Source organism: Lampris incognitus, chromosome 1 (assembly GCF_029633865.1).
Source record: "Lampris incognitus isolate fLamInc1 chromosome 1, fLamInc1.hap2, whole genome shotgun sequence".
Taxonomy (NCBI): domain Eukaryota; kingdom Metazoa; phylum Chordata; class Actinopteri; order Lampriformes; family Lampridae; genus Lampris; species Lampris incognitus.
Window position 1 is genome coordinate 139,539,428 of NC_079211.1, and position 22,570 is coordinate 139,561,997.

At 50.7% G+C, this 22,570-nt stretch overlaps 1 protein-coding gene across 3 annotated transcripts in view; it reads right to left on the bottom strand.

The window, feature by feature from the left end:
• Nucleotides 1-21,121, bottom strand: part of rtkna (rhotekin a) — an 86,307-nt gene extending 65,186 nt beyond the window's left edge. For all 3 annotated transcript variants that reach the window (XM_056283197.1, XM_056283236.1, XM_056283229.1), the window contains exon 1: nucleotides 20,887-21,121. In XM_056283197.1, the coding sequence (XP_056139172.1) occupies nucleotides 20,887-20,997 (111 nt within the window). In that variant the 5' untranslated portion in view covers nucleotides 20,998-21,121. The remainder of the gene's footprint in view (nucleotides 1-20,886) is intronic.
• Between the last annotated feature and the right edge of the window lie 1,449 nt (nucleotides 21,122-22,570).

Sequence of the window (22,570 nt, forward strand, 5' to 3'; positions counted from 1 at the left end):
GCCTTCGTGCAGCTCCTAGTGCTACGCCTTTGAGCTCGCCTACTCCCCTGCCTCCTGATCTCTCCTCCGTGCCCCCTGTGTATCATGACCTTGGTGAGGTATTTAGCAAGACCCGTGCTAAGTCACTCCCGCCTCACCGCCCGTATGATTGCGCCATTGATCTCCGTCCTGGGGCTACTCTTCCCAGTAGCCGCCTCTACAACTTGTCACTCCCTGAGAAGGCGGCCATGGATGAGTACATCACCGAGTCCCTTGCTGCAGGTCTCATCAAGCCCTCGTCTTCCTCTGTTGCTGCAGGGTTCTTTTTTGTGAAGAAGAAGGACGGGGGACTTCGACCTTGTATTGACTACCGGCAACTGAACGCAATCACCATTAAGAACAAGTACCCGCTTCCACTTATGAGTTCGACTTTTGAGCCTCTCTCACAGGCGACCATCTTCACCAAGCTAGACCTGAGGAGCGCTTACCACCTCGTGCGAATCAGGGAAGGCGATGAGTGGAAGACCGCCTTCAAAACACCCCGAGGCCACTATGAGTACTTGGTGATGCCGTTCGGACTCACAAACGCACCAGCAGTGTTTCAGGCGTTTATGAACGACGTACTCCGTGACATGTTGGATGTGTTTGTCGTCGTTTACCTGGACGACATCCTCATTTTCTCCCAGTCTCTTGAGGAACACGTCCAGCATGTTCGCAGGGTACTGGAGCGCCTCCTCCAGAACCAACTCTACGTCAAGGCGGAGAAGTGCCTGTTTCACTCCCCCTCTGTGGATTACTTGGGATTCATCGTAGAGAAGGGACGGACCAGAGCAGATCCCCGCAAGGTCCAGACAGTGGTGGACTGGCCGGAACCTACCAACCGTAAGGAGCTGCAGAGTTTTCTAGGGTTCGCAAATTTCTACCGGAGATTCATTCGCAACTACAGCCAGCTGGCAGAACCGCTTACTGCGTTGACCTCCCCAGCCAAACCCTTCATCTGGTCTCCTGCTGCCAGCTCTGCTTTCCAAGTCCTCAAGACAAGGTTCACCTCGGCCCCAGTGCTGCTCCATCCTGACCCCAAGAGACAATTCGTGGTAGAGGTTGATGCCTCGGATTCAGGCATAGGGGGGGTGCTCTCCCAGCGGTCGGCTGAGGACCAGAAACTCCATCCTTGCGCCTTTTTCTGCCGGCCGAGCAGAATTATGACGTTGGAAACCGGGAGTTACTGGCTGTAGTGGCTGCTCTGGAGGAATGGCGCCACTGGCTCGAGGGCGCTGAGCACCCGTTTCTCATCTGGACGGACCACAAGAACTTGACTCACCTGAGGGCAGCCAAACGTCTCAACAGTCGTCAGGCTCGGTGGGCTGGCTTCCTTAGTCGTTTCAACTATGTTCTGACTTACCGTCCTGGGACACGCAACGTAAAGGCTGACATCCTGTCTCGGCTACACCCGAAGGAAGGCGCGTTTGAAGAGCCTGAACCCATCCTCCCTGCGGCTAGAGTGGTCGGTGTTGTCACTTTTGGTCTCGAGTCGGCTGTTCGCACTGCCCAACGTGCTCAACCCGCTCCGAGTAACGTGCCACCCCGTCGCCTCTTCGTCCCAGATGCTGTTCGGTCTCGAGTTCTTCAGTGGGGTCATAGCAGTCGTTTCTCCTGTCACCCAGGAGTTAGTCGTACCCAGTCGTTCATCGCTCGGCGCTTCTGGTGGCCAACTATGCGGGAGGATGTCAAGAGCTTTGTAGCGGCCTGCACTGTTTGCGCCCGCAGCAAGGCCTCTCACCAGGCGCCATCTGGTCTGTTGCAGCCACTCCCTATTCCTAGCCGCCCCTGGTCTCACGTGGCTTTGGATTTCGTTTCCGGACTACCACCTTCTCGGGGAAACACTGGTTCTCACCGTCATAGACCGTTTCAGCAAGGGCGTCCATCTGATAGCCCTTCCCAAACTTCCTTCGGCTGCTGAGACCGCGGACCTCTTGATGCAACATGTCTTCCGGCTTCATGGCCTGCCATCAGATGTAGTCTCCGATAGAGGTCCTCAGTTCACCTCACAAGTGTGGCGTGCATTTTGTAAAGGCATCGGAGCCACAGTAAGTCTGTCTTCGGGCTACCACCCCCAAACAAATGGTCAGACCGAGAGGGCAAACCAGAGCATGGAGACAGCGTTGCGTTGTGTATGTAACAGCAAGCCCTCCACCTGGAGTGACTACCTACCGTGGGTAGAGTACGCCACCAATTCCCTGGTCAGCTCTGCATCTGGACTTTCTCCATTCGAGGCATCCCTGGGGTATCAACCTCCCCTGTTCGACCCACAGCAGGATGAAGTGGCCGTTCCCTCCGTACAGCTCCACTTGCGACGCTGTCAGCGTGTCTGGAGGACCATCCGGACAGCACTGCTCAAGGCTAGGGAGCGCGCTCGCAGAGGGGCTGACCGGCGACGTACCCCTGCGCCGGAGTACAAGAAGGGACAGAGGGTCTGGCTGTCCACGAAGGACGTTCCCCTCCAGACAACCGACAAGAAACTCTCGCCCCGCTTCATTGGTCCTTTTGAAGTCCAGAAAGTCCTGAGCCCGGCAGCTGTTCGGCTGAAGCTGCCTTCCTCCATGCACATTCATCCTGTCTTCCACGTCTCTCGAGTTAAGCCCGTCTCCAGCAGTCCTCTTATGCCCCCGGTTCCTGAGCCTCCGCCTCCGGAATTTGTAGATGGTCATCCTCAATGGAAGGTCCGCCGGCTGCTTAAAGTCCGGCGCTGCGGCCGCGGGTTCCAGTATCTCGCGGACTGGGCAGGTTATGGACCTGAGGAGCGCAGTTGGATTTCGCGGAAGCTCATTATGGATCCCTCTCTCCTCGCCGACTTCTACCGTGCCCACCCGGGGGCGCCAGGTCAGTCGCCAGGTGGCTCCCGTAGAGGGGGGGGGGTACTGTTACGTCTCGCCGCTCCACACCCGCTCTGCAGTGTAACCTTGGCCAAGGCTCAACGTCTCCCCGCTCTGCAGTGTAAGCGTACCCGGAGCTCTGCCAACTCCACCTGATGCCTGTTTCCTCGTTACCCCTCCACTCACCTGTTGGCAATCACCTCCCTATATCTGGCTGTGTCACTCTCAGCTTGTTGCCAGTTCGTGCCGTTCCCTGGGAGAGTACTTGTGCTTGTCCTGCTCATCGAAGTTTGTTTACTTACCTGGATCTTCCCTGGAGATTTCTCTGTTGGACCTTCCTCGTTGCTCCCCTTCCCCTGTGCGCTGCTTTCCGTTTACGAAGAGGATTTCTTCACTCCAGCGTTGCTGTGATTTTCCGTTCTCCTTTGGTATCCTCCTGTTTACCCCCCCTCCTGCCTGGATTAAGGGCCGACTCCACTGTTCCCGGATTAAAGGGCGACTCCACGGTTCCCGGCTTAAAGGTGGACTTCGCGTTTCCTGGTGAGAGTGGACTTCCTGAGTTTTCTCTTCAATAAATTAGCCTGTTGGTCCCGCTATATTGTGCCTTCTGTGTTTGTGCTCTTGGGGTCGGGTGCAAACCCTAACACCGTGAAGTTTCGCTTATTTGTAATCATGAGGTGAGAGCGTATTAGTAGAAGAGTTGATATGGTCTTCCTTATGCAAAGAGACACTGGCCAAGAGGATGGCACAACGCAGAACAGCTAACGCGTCAAGGCCAGGACTCCACAGCCTACACCCTTCGACAGGCCAGTGGCCACTCTTGCAAGGATGAGGATGTGCACATCCTTGATAGGGAGGAACGCTGGTTTGAACGGGGAGTCAAAGAGGCCGTCTTTGTGATTTTCTTACCCGGATTACTGAGCAGGCATCAAAGACAGTTTGAAGATTATATTCTTTCAAAAAGTTAACAAAGGGAAGCATTTCATCAGTTTTATCGTTTCGTCTTTGAAGGCAGTGTCACTTCCGTCTCCGAAACGGCAGGTTTCACCCCCGTTAGCGCTAAGCCTATTTGCAGTCTGCTATACAGTCTGACAGCAGAGCAGGCCGGGGAAGCGTAGTAGTGCCCTGCAGGCCTGCGGCGCCCTAAGCCACAACAGAGCGCCTGACTGTCATCTCGACAAAATCTAAAAGCTGCGCCCCACCCAATGAACGGCTCCCACGCACTGATTTATTTCACAGACAAAAAATCTAAGCTTGCATATACATACAAAAACACCAAAATAAATACATCGAAATAAACAAACACTATTGCACATGTGGGAACACACACACACACACAGACAAACACACATACTTCAGCGGAGAGAAAACCGTCTCAAATTATGGGACACAAATCGGTGCCGTCATGGTCTGTCTGCCCGATTATCGCACGCCAGCCAGCCAAGAATGCTCCCTGTTCCTGTATACGTCCAGAAGGAAGTAAAGAAAACAGCGGTGTTATACTCTCCTATTTTCTCCCCCGTGTATCTCTTATCAAATAAGGATCACGAGAGAGGAAGAGGAAGAGCTCAAAACGATTTAGGCCGCCGAGAAGAAACCCTCTAAAAGAACCAGCTGCCAAATATGTGCCTTAAGAAAGGTGCCTTGCAAATAATAGGTGCGTTTACAAAATTGACTGGGTGGAGGTGAGCGCCCGCCGCAGAGTCAAGACGCCAGGAGTAACTGCGGGGGTGAAACGATGCCGCTGAAAGGTGTCGTTAAAGGAAAAGTGGAGCTATTAACAACACTACCCGGGAATGGAGAGTCCAACACAATGCAGCGATGGCTCCAAAAACAGCCTTTTTTGGGGGGGGCAGATTTAAGCATTATAACGCCTCCATTCCACAGCTGGGTTGCAGCAGGTGGTGTGTCACACCTGGTTGACCCGATGACATCACCGCACGAGGATGTGCGAAACCGAACGTGTCATAGAGAAACCCCCCCGGGGGGCCAGTCACTTCTTAGTTATAAGGCATGACAAATGCGTGCCGACGGCACACCGCCGTAACTCAAGAGAGACGCCGCGTAATGACAAGGTAAACCCTGATGTGCACCTCGTTATTCGGGCGTATCGGTTTCAATCCGTGATGTCAGACTGACCGCACTCCTCTCTCTATCCCATCCTGTTGCTACGCCATCCTTCTCTCACTAAGACGTGTGATGAATTTTTATTTATTTATTTATTACATGGGGATGCTGGTCATGTGGCTCGGGTGTCTGGACACTGCCTGGCATCCTCCTCATCATATTCCGCATAGATTTTATAATTCCATCATAATTCTGTTATCTTGTCTCAGTGTTGTATTGTGTAAATTGTGTACACACAACATCCATTGCACGTTGTCCGTCTGGGGAGAGAGAGCTCCCTCCTCTGCTGCTCTCCCTGAGCTTTCTTCCTATTTTTTCTCCCTGTTAAAGGGAGATGTTCCTTATCCGATGTGAGGGTCTAAGGACAGGATGTTGTGTTGCTGTAAAACCCACTGAGGTACATTTGTAATTTGTGATAATTGGGCTACACAAATAAAACTGAGTTGACTCTCATCTCAGAGAGTGTAACGCCTCGTCCGAAACGCACCCGCTCTGCAAACTCCCACAAATAAAATAATCCGGACCAATGCACCGGTCCCGACCCAAGAACCATAGAATGGATATTCTGCCATTTTAACCATCTACTGGAAATCACCCGTCGAAATCGGGAGAGGAATCGGACGTGCGTCACACCTCGGTTGAGGTGGGGGGAGTGGTGCACCTCATCGTAAGCCCACCTTGTTTGAGGTGGCATTTGTCATACCTGGCCGTCAGCCCGTTTTACATCTTGCAACATAGCCCCTGGTTCTGGGAAGCGGGAGATAAAAATACATGCAGCAGGCTCATGTAACTCTTTCACAAACACACACATACACACACACACGCACACACATGCACACACACACACACACACACACACACACACACACACACACACACAAAATTGCCTGTAAATGCCATTCTGCAGAACGCTAGCAACAAGCAGAACATTCTGGCGGCTCTCCAGAATCCTTGCTGACTTTCAGGAACGGCGCTTCCATCAGTCACGAGATAGCGCCGCTTCTCATCAATCCGCCGAATAAGGCCGGCGTAGGGAAAGCTTGATAAGCGCAGCAGATTATTAATTTACCTTCACTATCTCTAGAAATTCAGAATGTGCACCGCCCTGGTATTGTGGATAAATAAATAAATAAAGATGTGCCAGCTATGGTTCATTACTTTGCACTTCCACGTGGTCAGAAATCAAATTTCATGATTACGAGCAGAACATGAGGTGGAACTTGCTGGTTATCTCCGGTTTAAATCGTTCCCCTAAACCCCCCCCCCCCCGCCTCTCTCCTTACCCCTCTTCTAGAGGGCAGTCGGTAGGGGGAAGTGAGCCGCTGCAGTTTCCTGCAGGATCTGAAATGGAGCCATGGCGCCCTCTGCAGAAAGTATAGAAAAAGCAAGGCAGCCCGCCGCTTATTGTCCGACACCGGCCTGTTTTTCCACAGAAACAACATTTCACGGTCAGGCAGCCCCACAGAGCTGCAGAAATATGCAGCTAGCTGCAAGACACACGCTTGACACGCGCGTCTAAATAAGATAACGGCTCGTGAGTGAGTCCACTGAGAGGAGGACAAGTGTGACTGCCGAGTAACGAAATGCTGACCGGTTTGGTTTCCAAGGCGAGAAAAAGTAATTATCCACAACAGAGACGAGCTGCAGAGCCGCGCTTTCAAAGGGTGTCAAACACGGTAGAAAAAAAGGAGACAGCAAGACAAACACGAGCACAAAAAGCAAGAGAAAACGGAAAGAAGAGGCAACAAAAACAAGTATTTATATACTACATGCAAGTATTTCTGCAATGTGTGTGTGTGTGTGTGTGTGTGTGTGTGTGTGTGTGTGTGTGTGTGTGTGTATATATATATACACTCACCGGCCACTTTATTAGGCACATCCGTCCAGCTGCTCGTTAACGCATATTTCTAATCAGCCAATCACATGGCAGCAACTCAATGCATTTAGGCATGTAGACATGGTCAAGACGATCTGCTGCAGTTCAAACCGAGCATCAGAATGGGGAAGAAAGGTGATTTAAGTGACTATGAACGTGGCACGGTTGTTGGTGCCAGACGGGCTGGTCTGAGTATTTCAGAAACTGCTGATCTACTGGGATTTTCACACACAACCATCTCTAGGGTTTACAGAGAATGGTCCGAAAAAGAGAAAATATCCAGTGAGCGGCAGTTCTGTGGGCGAAAATGCCTTGTTGATGCCAGAGGTCAGAGGAGAATGGCCAGACTGGTTCGAGCTGATAGAAAGGCAACAGTAACTCAAATACTAACCACTCATTACAACCGAGGTATGCAGAAGAGCATCTCTGAACGCACAACACGTCGAACCTTGAGGCAGATGGGCTACAGCAGCAGAAGACCACACCGGGTGCCACTCCTGTCAGCTAAGAGCAGGAAACTGAGGCTACAATTCGCACAGGCTCACCAAAATTGGACAACAGAAGATTGGAAAAACGTTGCCTGGTCTGATGAGTCTCGATTTCTGCTGCGACGTTCGGATGGTAGGGTCAGAATTTGGCGTCAACAACATGAAAGCATGGATCCATCCTGCCTTGTATCAACGGTTCAGGCTGGTGGTGGTGGTGTAATAGTGTGGGGGATATTTTCTTGGCACACTTTGGGCCCCTTAGTACCAATTGAGCATCGTGTCAACGCCACAGCCTACCTGAGTATTGTTGCTGACCATGTCCATCCCTTTATGACCACAGTGTTCCCATCTTCTGATGGCTACTTCCAGCAGGGTAACGCGCCATGTCATAAAGCTCGAATCATCTCAGACTGGTTTCTTGAACATGACAATGAGTTCACTGTACTCAAATGGCCTCCACAGTCACCAGATCTCAATCCAATAGAGCACCTTTGGGATGTGGTGGACCGGGAGATTCGCATCATGGATGTGCAGCCGACAAATCTGCAGCAACTGCGTGATGCTATCATGTCAATATGGACCAAACTCTCTGAGGAATGTTTCCAGTACCTTGTTGAATCTATGCCACGAAGGATTAAGGCAGTTCTGAAGGCAAAAGGGGGTCCAACCCGGTACTAGCAAGGTGTACCTAATAAAGTGGCCAGTGAGTGTATATATATATGTGTGTGTGTGTGTGTGTGTGTGTGTGTGTGTGTGTGTGTGTGTGTGTGTGTGTGTGTGTGTGTGTGTGTGTGTGTGTGTGTGTGTGTGTGTGTGTGTGTGTGAATTGATCCATATCTGGAAACACCTGCAGAAAAACATCAGGTAGGCAATTTCTCATAATTTCTCATACTGACAACCAAAACATACTAGAAATGAATTTGGGAAATATGACCATTATAGATACAGCCACACAGACAGAGAGCGAGACAGAGAGAGCGAGAGAGAGCAAGAGAGCGAGAGAGAGCGAGAGAGAGAGCGAGAGAGAGCGCAAGAGAGCGAGCGCAAGAGAGAAAGAGATTGACAGGGAGCGCAAGAGAGAAAAAGAAAGAGAGCGAGAGAGAGAGGGAGAGAGAGAGCAAGAGACAGAAAGAGAGAGAGCAACAGAGAGAGCGCAACAGAGCACAAGAGATTGACAGATAGTGCAAGAGAGAAAAAGAAAGAGAGCAAGAGACAGAAAGAGAGAGAGCAACAGAGAGAGAGAGTGCAACAGAGCACAAGAGATTGACAGATAGTGCAAGAGAGAAAAAGAAAGAGAGCAAGAGACAGAGAGAGAGAGAGAGAGAGAGAGAGAGAGAGAGAGAGAGAGAGAGAGAGAGAGAGAGAGAGAGAGAGAGAGAGAGAGAGAGAGAGAGAGAAATAACACAAGAGAAAAATACCAGGAGAAATTTAAAAATCAGATTCCAGATTTTCTTCTCCTGAATGAGAAAGAACAATGGCCACTTATTTTAGGAGAGGGCCAAGAGTGCACACACCTTGCGGCACAGTATGTGTGTCAGAGTGCCACAGCCCAGGGGTCAGCGAGTGACCAGAGCACTCTCAATTACTGTCGGCTGCTTTTCAAGCACTGTCCCATGTTTCTGCCAATTCCATCTAATCCTTTTTCCTTTTTTTGTTGTTTTGTTGTTGGTTTGCTTGGTACTCTGTTGACCTGTTTTGCTGTCACCTGCTTTGGCAACATTGTAATTAATGCAGTCATGCCAATAAAGCATCATTGAACTGAACTGAGAGAGAGGGAGAGCGAGAGAGAGAGAGAGAGAGAGAGAGAGAGAGAGAGAGAGTGAGATTTAAACATTTTAATATCAGGGCCACTTGTAAAGCAAATAGTTTAAAACACACACACACACACACACACACACACACACACACACACACACACACACACACCCGGTCAGCGCTGTAACGACACACAACTTTACGACACGCTCGGACAGGGGGCAAGCTGAGGCGACGAAGATAACGAAAACAGCCTGAACGGCACGGCAACAACTGGAAACACAAAGTCTGCCACAAGTTAACGCAGGCCTGGGCGACAGCACGGACAGGGGGGGCAGGCAGCCGCTAGTGACCCCACTGCCCTCGCTAAGCCGACACCTGCCCCCTGCATCCACACGAGAGAGAGAGGGAAATCTCCTGTAGTTGGCATCCTCTGTGTCCTTTCTGTCAACTCTCTCAGCCATGGTCAGGGAGACAGCACAGGAGAAGATTTCCCCACCCCCCCTTTTTCTCCCCAATTGTACCCCACTCTCCCGAGCCATCCCAGTTGCTGCTCCACCCCCCCACCCCCCGCCGATCCGGGGAGGGCCGCAGACTACCACACGTCTCCTCCGATACATGTGGAGTCACCAGCCGCTTCTTTTCACCTGACAGTGAGGAGTTTCACCAGAGGGACGTAGCGCATGGGAGGATCAAGCTATTCCCCCCAGTCCCCGCCCCCTGTACGACCAGAGGAGGCGCTAGTGCGGTGACCAGCACACATACCCACATCCGGCTTCCCACCCTCAGACACCGCCAATTGTGTCTGTAGGGATGCCCGACCAAGCTCGGAGGTAACACGGGGACTCGAACCAGTGAGCCCCGTGTCGGTAGGCAACGGAATAGACCGCCACGCCACCCGGACGCCCAGCACAGTAAAACCTTTAAGTCAGTCAACGCCGATGCAGAGACGTACACCTTCAGGCATGTGGGCTGCTCAGTTCAGATCACTGTCTTCTTTCAAAGGAATGGAAGTTTTTCTTGGACCTTATTACTTGTAACTTGTACCATGATCCGCAAGCATTTTCACAAATGCGAAAATGTTTGTGGCTCACGGTACATATTTGCGGATTGTCTTCTGCGGGTTACAAATAATAAAGTCCAATAAAAACTTCCATACCGAGGGAGCAACTCAGCATTACGAAAACAACTAATCAGATCAGTCAAGGAACGGGCATGTTGGAGCCCCCCCCCCCAAAAAAAACATCCCTCCGTACCCGTTTCTCTCCCTACATTCCTCTGCATGAAAGAGGGGCCCCGACTCCGTTGATTTCACAACAGCCAGGTGGGTATGACATGTGCTGGGCAGGGCGCATGAAAACGCATCTTTGTCCGGACGGAGATGGAAGGAGTAGCGTAGGACAGGAGGGAGGGAGGGAGGGAGGAGGAAAAACAGGTTAAGTAATGTAAACTGTACCGGCAGAAACATGCCCCCCCCCCCCCCCCGATTCCTCAGGCGAAACGAGCGTGCCAGTCTGGCGGTTAATGACTCGTCCCACGTAAACGAAGTCTACAGCATAAACTCGACATTTGAACAAATTCGTGGGGCTGGTGTGAGCCGCACGTATTGGTACTAGTGCCGCTCATCCGCAAACCTGCCGTGCAGAAACAAGTACACTTAAATAAGCAAGAGGTTAAAAATCCACCCTTGACACGCAACAGAAATTGAATCTTCAGTTTCCTTTTCACCGGGCTTAAAATAAAATAAAATAGTAAACTGAATGGAAATAAACGCGGAAATCACAGATGAGCCGTTACGGAACAAAACATATCGGCCGGCTCGACCCAATCAGGCGGTCCGAATCATCGCCTGATTGCATCCTGCTCCCTCTCTCTCTCAGGATCTGGGCCTGAGAGAAATAAGTAGTGGTAAATAACTCCAGCTTTATTTTTGAATAAGTGTTGTTCCAGGGGGGACAAGGGAACGGGAGGAAGCGGAGAAATAAATGCGAAAGCACCGCATGAGTTTGAATTTACAAAGAGAGCCGGAGTTGTCCAATATCTGGAAGCTTTTTCGACAGTTTTTTTTGCATAGCATATGGCGACTTAATTTGGTGAGCAAGACACTGCAGCGAGCGAGCGAGAGAGAGAGAGAGAGAGAGAGAGAGAGAGAGAGAGAGAGAGAGAGAGAGAGAGAGACTATATACTAGAGTGTGAGTGTGCATGAATGAGGTGAGTTATCAGTATTACACCGTGATATTCAGAGGAACCTTCGTGTTGACATGTCCATCAGGAGGAGGTAAACATTCATGAATATCAACAATTCTTCCCGGTGGGCTTAATAACAATAAGCCCAATAATAATAATAATAACTGGGCGGCACGGTATCGCAGTGGTGAGCGCTGTCACCTCACAGCGAGAAGGTCCTGGGTTCAAACCCTGGGCCTGTCCAACCTTGGAGGTCGTCCAAGGTCCTTTGTGTGTGGAGTTTGCATGTTCTCCCCGTGTCTGCGGCGGGTTTTCTCCGGGTGCTCCGGTTTCCTCCCACCATCAGAAAGACATGCATGTTAGGGTTAATACTCCTGCCTGTGCCCCTGAGCAAGGCAAAGGAAAGAAGAAGTGGAGTTGGTCCCCGGGTGCCGCAGCTGCCCACCGCTCCTCGCCACACAGCTAGGACGGGTTAAACGCCGCGTGTAATTCCCCCGCGGGGATCAATAAAGTCTCTCAAAATAAATAAATAAACACGTACATAAAAAAAATAAACTATTCATACCACACCTCTCTGAACAATGGTACAAGGTGCCTTACACAACAAAACACAATAAATAAAAATATAGGACATAACGCCGGAGCCGCTGCACACAGCAAGGTAAAACAAGGTCAGAATAAAATCAGCAGGCGCATAATCAAAACGTGCAGAATCAGAGCCCATAAAATAAGGATTATGATAAAAACAGTTCAAATAAGGCGATGAAAGACAAATATAAAGAGCTAAAATGTAAAATTACAAAAGTATAAGATATAAACAATATAAAAAAAGTTAAAAAAAAAAAATTGGGCAACAACGGATTTGCTATAAAAAAGCTTCCCTGTAAAAGGAAGTCGATGGCCAGCCACGCTCCATCCACGCTCCGCGATCTGCTGGCACGTACGGCAATTACGGTTCACGTCAAGGCTGAGCTTTGTACATGGATGGACAGATATAGAAGGAAAAACGGTGGAAAAGACGGAAATAAAAGGAGGGTGGGAAAAAAAAACACAATTTTTTTTTCCTGTTACGGGTGAGTCCTGCAGCGTAATCTAGATCAGGAAAGTAGGTTGGTACAACGGTACATGACGGGGAGGGAAAAAGAGAAAGGGAAAAGACTGATTTCCCTGCTATTTCAAGGTGCCAAAGCCACAGTCAAACCAAATGGCCCAGATAGCATGGCTCTCTTGGGGTAGGGTAGCGCTGAGGTAGATAGAGGGAAATGAAACTGGGGGGGGGGGGGGACATGAGCGCTTAGTGCATGAGGAAAGTAGATATGGAGATAATGATTCTCTCAAGTCTCTTCAATACCACCATTTCCCTCTTGTAAATAACCCTCCCCTCCCCTCCCCTCCCCTCCCTAAAGATATAATTTTCATGCCCTCTTCATTCCAATCAACCGGCACAGTCCATTTATCTTTATAATTGAAATTTTTACAAGGCACAAGCACATCAGCAATACGCCGCTGTCAGGAGGTGTTCTTCGATGATGCGACGGCTCGGTGCTAAATAACCCACTGCGAGGTGCTGCTGGAGCGCCTCAGCGGCGCCATTCACATCGGCTGGGTAGGCGGAGGAGGCCAAGCGGTATGGAGGAACCGGAGAGTCCTGGCTCTGTGTCTTTCTTATACGGTTTGTTAAAAATTACTGAATCTAGGGGCGTCCGGGTAGCGTAGTGGTCTACTCCATTGCCGCCGGACCGAATCCCCGTGTTACCTCCAGCTCAGTCAGGGGGTCTCTACAGACATGAGTGGCCGGGTCTGCAGGTGGGAAGCCGGATGTGGGTGTGTGTCCTGGTCGCTGCACTAGCGCCTCCTCTGGTCGGTCGGAGTGCTTGTTCGGGGGGGGGGGATAGTGTGACCCTCCCACACGCTGGGTCCCCCTGGCGAAATGCCTCACTGTCAGGGGAAAAGCGGCGGCTGGCGACTCCACAATGTATCGGGGGGTACATGTGGTAGTCTGCAGCCCTTTAGCGACCGGGACAGCTCGGAAGAGCAGGGCCGGATACAACCCCCCCCCCCCAAAAAAGACTGAATCTGTGATTCCGGCGTTTCATTCACCCGTCGAGGCAAGGCAGTGCTTGTCTGAAACGAGTCTGATGACACATGGAGGAAGCTCCCCATCCAGGAGAGTGTCACGTAATGATGCCACCCCATATCTATCCATCTGTCTGAAAATCAAGTCACCGTCTGCGACAGCCCGACTCAAGAGTGCATGTCCAAAAAACAAAAAAAAAAAGCCCACCTGTTTGAGAGAAGACATAGCCACTTAGTCACCGCCTCAATCTGAAGGTGTGTTCATTTATAACAGTGGCCCACAGACCGACAAAAGGAGTGACTACCCTGAATGAGTCAGGACGACTTGCAAATACAGCAACCATTCTCCACACCGCCGAAGTGTGAGGGAGGAGGGGGGGGGGGCGTGCAAAGTATAAAAACGCAGAGGTTTGCTGAGCGAGTGGGAACTGCGTGCTTTCAGTATGCATGAGTCACTTCCTCCCCGGCCGTGTGCGAGCATGTCTCATAATCTATCTTTGCGCTCTCTATTAGCGCCCCGGCTCTAAACACAGCTCTATGATGGAAATGCATACATGTGTGTGTGTGTGTGTGTGTGTGTGTGTGTGGTTCACTTACAACGCCAGTTAAAAAAGACCTCAGCTGTGAAGGTGCCCTGACACCGGCTACCACTTACCCACATGCGTACGCCGGCTCGTACCATATTTAAATGTCAAGCTGTGCACATGGATAAACCCGACAAACGTGCACGCAGGGCCTGACAGAAAGACACACCTCGTCCACGCTCAGGTGATTGTGGTGTGAAGGTAGGTATATCATTTCAAACAGCACAAAACCAAAGAGTCACTTGGGAGGATGGGAAAAGAGAAAGCCCCCACTGGCGAAGGCTTAAGATCGACGTATCCACAAACCACCGAAATCCCCGAAACTAAATTATAGTCATCGTCCCCGCAGATCAAACCCCTTCAACTTCATGGTGCCGGTGCCGGTGCTCTGCTCTCTCTCACCGTCTATTTTCCACTGCACGTCGGCTACGCGAGATCTAAACAAGATAAGGTTGTGGTGCACTGCGCCGTCCTGCGGCCTGCGGAGGAGGCAAGAGGAGGGCTGGGGCAAGAGGACGTAGCTTTTCTGCCAGTGGGGTGTGTCTGTGTTCTGTGTGCACATGTGGAATTTATTAATTTATTTATTTTGAGGGATCCTCCCCCCCATTTTTTCCTCCCTCAATTGTACCCGGCCAATTACCCCCACTCTTCCGAGCCATCCCGGTCGCTGCTCCACCCCCTCTGCCGATCCGGGGAGGGCTGCAGACTACCACGTGCCTCCTCCCATACATGTGGAGTCGCCAGCCGCTTCTTTTCACCTGACAGTGAGGAGTTTCGCCAGGGGGATGTAGCGCGTGGGATGATCACGTTATTCCCCTTAGCCTCCCCCCCCCCCGAACAGGCGCCCCGACCGACCAGAGGAGGCGCTAGTGTAGCGACCAGGACACATACCCACATCCGGCTTCCCACCCGCAGACACGGCCAATTGTGTCTGTAGGGACGACATGGGGATTCGAACCGGCGATCCCGGTGTTGGTAGGCAACGGAATGGACCGCTACGCTACCCGGACGCCCTGCATGTTAAAATTTAAACCTTCATTTGACCGGACCGTGCGAGATTACAAATCACGGAGACCTTCAGAGCACAACACAAAAATCGACAAGGATTCTGACGTCTTTCCTCTGGACGGCGATGAAAAGAGTCAAAGTGAAGACCAACATGCGACACCATGCATCAGGCAAGGCTGTATGATAACTACAATGTTAAGGAAGTCACGTGTCGTGCAATGAGGCCACCATAGAAACAAGGGCTCCATCGTCTCTAAGGGACAGACGACCATGTAACCCCCTTGGAGGTCAACTAGAACGATGAAAAAACAACAAGAAACAAAACACTGGGCTTGTGTGCAAGTACAAAACACCTGGACTATCTGAGATCAGTAAGAGTGAACAGTATGGCTTTGAGTGCCTCTTTTAAATGGTATTATTAGGCCACCAGCAGCCATCACAAAGTGAATAGCAGGAAGCAGTTCGTTTCTTCGAACCCAGCATGTGAGGAGCAGTTTTTTTTACGCGTGGAAGCACTGATGGGGAACGGCGTCCGTAATGGCTCTCATTTTCACAGTACTTCGCTATGACGGCTACCCAAAGGCTGCCTGACTAGAACAGTTATATTCATGGGTTGATATATACAGCCTCCATGCATACAGCCACAGTGATGGAGCTTTGTCAAAGGAAGGGTCTCAAAAAGGACAAACCGTTGTTCCTTGGGGGCGTCCGGGCGGCGTGGCGGTCCATTCCGTGGCCTCCCAACACGGGGATCTCCGGTTCGAATCCCCGTGTTACCTCCGGCTTGGTCGGGTGTCCCTACAGACACAGTTGGCCGTGTCTGAGGATGGGAAGCTGGATGTGGGTATGTGTCCCGGTCACTGCACTAGCGCCTCCTCTGGTCGGTCGGGGCGCCTGTTCGGGGGGGGGACTGGGTGGAATAGCGTGATCCTCCCACGTGCTACGTCCCCCTGGTGAAACTCCTCACTGTCAGGTGAAAAGAAGCGGCTGGCGATTCCACATGTGTCGGAGGAGGCATGTGGTAGTCTGCAGCCCTCCCCGGATCGGCAGAGGGGGTGGAGCAGCGACCGGGATGGCTTGGAAGAGTGGGGTAATTGTGGCCGGGTACAATTGGGGAGAAAAAGGGGGAAAATTCCAACAAACAAAACAAAAACAAAAGCAAACTGTTGTTCCTTGCATCTCCCCTGGACTCCTGCGGTGTTCAACAGGCCAGAAAGCCCCAAGGGTGGACACACTAAGAGATTAAGCAGATTTACCTCCCACTAGACAGTCTGATTGGATGGACTGGGCTAAACGTCCGTCGTGGTTCTCTCTCATGGCCCCTGAACAGCCCATTCTCCAAAAATCTGGCTCGGCAACATCGGCCGTTCGGTTGTGGATGAAATGCGAGTCTTCCGCCTTTAAGTAACCCCAAGCCTCCCAACAACCTCGCCGAGCATTCACGGCCTAAGACGGGGCCTCGTTTTGGGCTACAGAGGACCAATGACGGTCCATTGTTGACTTGGTACACAGAGCGGCCTTGAGAGGGGGGGGGACTGGGGGGGATTTTTTTTGGCATTCCTTGAAAACGATTTCCTCAGTGGGCTGACAGTCTGAGGCGCTTCCTCTCTGCTGGCAGCAGTGTTGTCCTGGCAGCATCTACATGACCTCTCATTAGCTCTGTGTTGTGTGTGTGAGAGAGAGAGAGAGAGAGAGAGAGAGAGAGAGAGAGAGAGAGAGAGAGAGAGAGAGAGAGAGAGAGAGAGAGAGAGAGAGAGAGAGAGAGAGAGAGAGAGAGAGAGATGTGTGTGTGTGTGTGTGTGTGTGTGTATTGGAGGGCTAGGTGAACACAAACCGTCTCGGTTCCTCACATTATCTCCATCAGCGAATAGAAAGAGCTTCAGCAATAAAACACACACTGCGGGGCCGCGGCGTGACGGGTCTGACCCCGAGCACAACCACATATCTGAACAGCGTCTGCAGAAGACGTACGCCGTTTCCCCAAAACGAGGAGCGACGGAGCAAGGAGAAAGCATCCGCTGACAAAAAAAATAACCCCAATACCTGAAAACAAATTGGAAAAACAGTTGGAAATGAACATTTCCCACAGCCGGAACCGAGTTCAGAAAAGCACGGGAGTTCACGTCCATCCGAGCTGCTGGATTAGTGGTTATTAATAAAACATCTCAACAAAAGGAGCGACCGCAAGTATCGGTTTGACCAAAACATTCCTTGCAGGGCGAATGAATAAGATACTGGGCGCAGGGAACACCCATAATACCCCGCCAACATGCTCGGCTTGGTACCACAAGGGTGTGTGTGTGTGTGTGTGTGTGTGTGTGTGTGTGGATGTGCAGGGTGGGGGTGAAGCGAAGAGCACCATACCAGCCAGACCACAGCCTGGAGCTGTAAAAGCTTTTACTCGCTACGAGCAGCAGGCTCCCAGACCCCGCCACACAGGCCTGCACACTGAGAGAGTGTGTGGGAGGACGGGCGTGTCATCACTTACCAAAACACACACACACACACACACACACACACACACACACACACACACACACACACACACACACACACACACACACACACTCTCCACCACTTCCTGGCCCTGCATAGCTGGCGGTGGCCACATTGGTAGAAAGTGGCTCCATCAGTAGGTTAAATGTCATGCTGGGAGCTGGAAAGTTGTGCAAGACCACATTCCACCTCCACCTCCGTAACCACCCCGCTCTCTAAGCTCCCACACTGCACGCCCGGCCCCGGGTGGCTTCAGCCGTCCCGGCAGCACCGGCGGCGTTGTGGATGAGAGAGGGATCTAGAGAGCAGATGTCTTTCTCTGCACGGACATAGGCAGAGGAGCGGCAGGGCAGATGAGGGAAGAGATTACTGGGCAAATATGTGTATGCAATCACCTTGCCTGTTTCGGTCTCTCCCACTTCCTCTCCCTTTTTTCCCCTCCATCACCCCCTTTCCTCCATGCATGCTTTTTAAAAAAAAAAAATACACATGCACAGATAAATCCACACAAGAATACTCATATACATAATCGCCACACAAACAGGTATGGTGATGACGTCACACAGGCACGAGATGGCCAACACAACGATCAGATAATCGGGCCCCTCGAAAGCGCACACAAATCAGGACTAGAATAGGCCTACTGTTTTCACTGTTTTAATGCCTTCCCCCTCCTCGGTTACGACCACACTGGGCCCCGGCGTCTGCAAGAGCACACGGTTCAACACTAACCTCCATAGTGAAGGCGATTAACATGGCCTCGGCGGGCATTTTCAGCCTCCTCCCACACGCGAGAAGCAAAGCCCGTATGAGAAACAAGAGTCTGGTGAATCTGGATTTGCTCCGGCAAATGACGCACACACGACAACAAAGTCTTTTGTTACTCCGTCAGCAGTCTCAACTTTGAACGTTTGATCCCGCTGATAAGATACCAGCTGGAGACATTTCAGACCGATTACGGTTGATGTTTAAACAGGAAGTTCTAAGCGCCACGAAGTTAGCACAAAAACAGAACTGTAAACGAACACGCACGCTTGTGACGTCACCGTGTTTGGCGTTTGGCGAGAGCCCGGATAGCGTCCGGATGTGGGCCGCTTCAGGCAGTGATGCGGCCCTGATGGCCGTTTTCTGGCCCTGACAAAACGGATGTGAGCCTGAAGTGGCCCACATGTATAATAGCAAATATGGCCCAAATATGCCAAATCAAATGTGGGCCTTTGCTGGCAGAGATGCGGTGCTCTCGGCGACATGTAATGTTTGTGGATGTGACCCTGAAGTGGCCCTTGTGGAAAATGGCGAATATGGCCCGAATATCCCAAAACAAATATGGGCCACCTTTGGCCAATATGTGGCACATGCGGCATCGCTACGGCTCGGTTCTGGCCCAGATCTGGCAAACAGGAGCGGACCGCCCAAGCGCCATCATTCCACGTGGTATGTGGGGCCGGATGAGGTGTCGGGTGTGGGAAGGGTCCGGGTCACGGCAGTTTGGCTATCCGGAAGGGATCTTTTCAAAGTGTTGTTGCAACCGGCTTCATTGATATGCCACACACCGATTTCACCATGGCAGCAAGAACTTTCACACACACACACACACACACACACACACACACACACACACACACACACACACACACACACACACACACACACACACACACACAGAAAAAGGATCATTACCATTAGTAATGGTGGCGGAGACCCCCAGCAGGCCTAGCAGAGAGCAGATTGGAGAATCAAAGAAGCCATGATTATTTTGTTAAAGAACAAAATATCTTAATCAGATTCAACCAACAGGTGGGAAAGGTGAAAGCAATACAAATGAAGAACTTCTCATAGCTTTTTCTATGGTTAGAAATAACTGATAGGCTCGCGCAAAAACTGGTCAGCAAAAAAACAGGGGGGGGGTTGAGTATGAGTATTTAATTAGCAGCAAGCATCATCTTCAACCACTAAATGAACACTTCTACGCGCAAAAACATTTTCTCTTCTAATCAAATTCATTAAGCGTCTCGCTCTCCATGGCAAACATCTGCACTGTCTGCCGCACCGACGACAGACAGACAGACAGACAGACAGACAGACAGACAGACAGACAGACAGACAGACAGACAGACAGACAGACAGACAGACAGGCTTTATTCTCCCTTTACTTCTGCCTGGATAAACAGGAGAGAGAGAGCAAGGTGAAATGAGTGCATCTCCGGGAACGGAAAGGCTGATGGGGGAGGGGGGGTACATGAGCTCATGTACTGGGTCAGACATTAACTCCCAGTACCCAGAGAGCACACCGCAGCCTTTCCATTCCAGCACCAGATCGATACAGCTGTGGTGGACAGCGTTTGACTTCCTTGGGGGGTGGGGGGTGAGTGTGGGGGTGTGTGTGTGGGGGGGTCAGTGGAGATCTTCTGTGACATGAATTATAAAAAAGTACTGAAAATGCACATGCGGACAAAGTGTATGTGCTACACATTCTGGAGCAAGAGAGAATCAATACCTTTCCCCCTTCCCTCCCCCACACCACGTCCCCCCCCTCCCCATTTGCTGTATATTGCACCACTTTTAGACTGCTTAAGCATCCCTTTCACTAACTGAGTTGGTTCCCCGCCATTCTGAGCTTTAGCTAAACCACACGGCATCTTAAGAGTGCGATACAACATCAGCCTGACAGACACACACGTGTGTCCACCGCTGATCAGCAAAAAGGCCCAGATCTCCCAAAACGTAACCCCAGTCCTGCACAGGCCCTGCAGTGACTGAGGCGCTCAGGAGAACGCGCGCACGCACGTGTGTCGGGAGCGATCTTCCAATCAAAAGCGTGTCCGCAAATAAAGAGAGAGAAAGAAATAATAACAATAATTAGTAGGTTAGATCCGAAGTCAGCCCTTCTAAACCTGTCTGCCCCGCCGACACAGCGGCTAACGAGAAGCAGATGTTGACACGGGCCGCTTGGCACAAAGCAGATGCGCGCCGCGTTACCGGCCACGCTCCGTCAGAATAGACACAACTCTAATCTGTTACGGTTCAACTTTGATGCGCTGTTTTTATTCATTTGTACTTGTTTTTTTGGTGTCCATCCCTTCACGGATAATTGTCCCGACGTGGTTGAATTTAAATGAGGGGAAAAAAAACAAAAACAAGAAAACCAAAACAAAAACGATATAATGTCGCAATTTGGCCCCGATGACTTTATCCGTCCCCATTTGAAGCGAGGCATTACCGGAGTCCACGCCGCTGCAGCTGCAGCGGCAGCAGCGGCGTTTCTCTCAGATTCAAAGAGCAGGCTGGGAGAGGAATATTAAACCCAGCGGGGAGGAGGGAGAGGGAAGAGCGGAGAAAGTTGTAAACAGAGAAACCCGACCCCATGCTGCGTTTGTGTAGAGAAGGGGGGGGGGTAGTGGTGATAGTGATAGCAGGCGGACAATTCCAGATTATACCTGTGATGTGTCCAAGAAAACGCTCCTTCTGAACTTCCCTCGCCGTATCTCCATTTCAAGGGCAGAGCCGCGGGCGACGGTGGCTCTCGCCGTTTGATTTCGGCAAAACATTACTCCTCTTTTCAACTTCACAAAATGTCTCCTTTTTTTTTTTTTTGGTTGATCCTTTTATCGGAACTTATAAAGTGAGTTGACTTCAGTAGCTAAATGAATCGCTCTGGGAAGTCAGGAACGAGCAAACACGCAGATCCAAGTGGTGTATGAACGCGCCCCCCCTCCTCCTCCTCCTCCCCCCTCCCACGCACACAGAGGGCCTCCCCCTAGAGACTTCCACCACTTCTCTGATCCGCCGCGCCGGGTCGCGGTTCGCGTCCGTTCCGCGGGGAAGGAAACGCTGCGGCGATTTTGAACGCGTCGTCCCGTCCGCTTTCCAGGGACGCTCAAATCAAAGCCCGGTGCGCTTGCGCCCCGTCCGGCGGGACACGCCGTTGACAACCCCAGTAACCCGAGTTTAACCCGGCTCCGTGTCCGGGGACCTCTAGCGGCCACACTCCGCCTAGCAGCGGGATCACGCAGCCAATACTTCCAAATTCAAAGATTTCGACATAAAAAAAACCAATCGGAATTTTAAAATCCCCGATATAAAAGCGTCTTGTGTACTGAAATTCCATTAAAAACGCATTTCAAATTCTGAAATGTCGACATAAAAGCGTTTTAAATGTCGCTGGGTCCCAGTCCGCGGCCCTCACGCCACTGAAGTCAACGGAAGAATTAGAAAAATAAATCCTTTTTGGTAAAGGGGCGCCTATCTCTCCCCCGTGGGGGGGCTGGTTTATCGATTATGTAACGCTAATTGTTATTGATAATTATTCAAAGATTCCATCTTGTTATTATTAATCCTTTATTTATTCCCTTAGAGACTGTTTTCTGAACTCGCTGCCGGGTGTTACACCACATTCTGTGACCCATCAGATCATGTGACCCGTCCACTCAAACACTCTTTCAGACAGAAAACGGCAGTTTAGATGAGGTTAAATTTAGGCATAAAGTTAGAGATGGTTGGGTTGGAGATATTGGGTTGGAGACATCTGATGTTAGATGAGGGTTTGGCGTGGTTAAAATTGGGTTTAGCATCTGGGGGTGTGGCAGAAATAGAGTGTTTTAAAGGAAGGGTCACATAATCCGAGGGGTCACAGACTTCGGTGCAACACCGGCTACATGTTGAACAATCCTTGGTTAACAACACAGTGTTGAATCTTTAGAGAAAAGGTTTGGTCAGAAACGTGCAGGTGGGCATTGGTTTTTATGTGATTCATATATATGTATATTTTTCACTTTTCAAGCATGTTTGTTTCATATTTTTGATTCTACGTGGCCTGAAATGACAGAAATGATGCTCCTAAATGAGCAGTACGTATTTCTTGTAAGCAGATGAAAACGTTTTCTTTTGCTAAAACATGTTTTTTTTTAATAATTTGTCTGTCAGTAATAAGTGAAATCTACCAAAGCAAAGGGCTGTTGGGGGGGGGGGGCTGAGGTGTTGAATGTAACTGAACTATTTAGAATCGACTTCCATCCAGCGGTCAAGCAGAAACTGATTGTATGCAAATATTTAATTTTTTAACAAACAGCTACACGTTGAGCGTCCTGGTTTGAGGGTGTGTGGACACCCAGCAGGACTAAA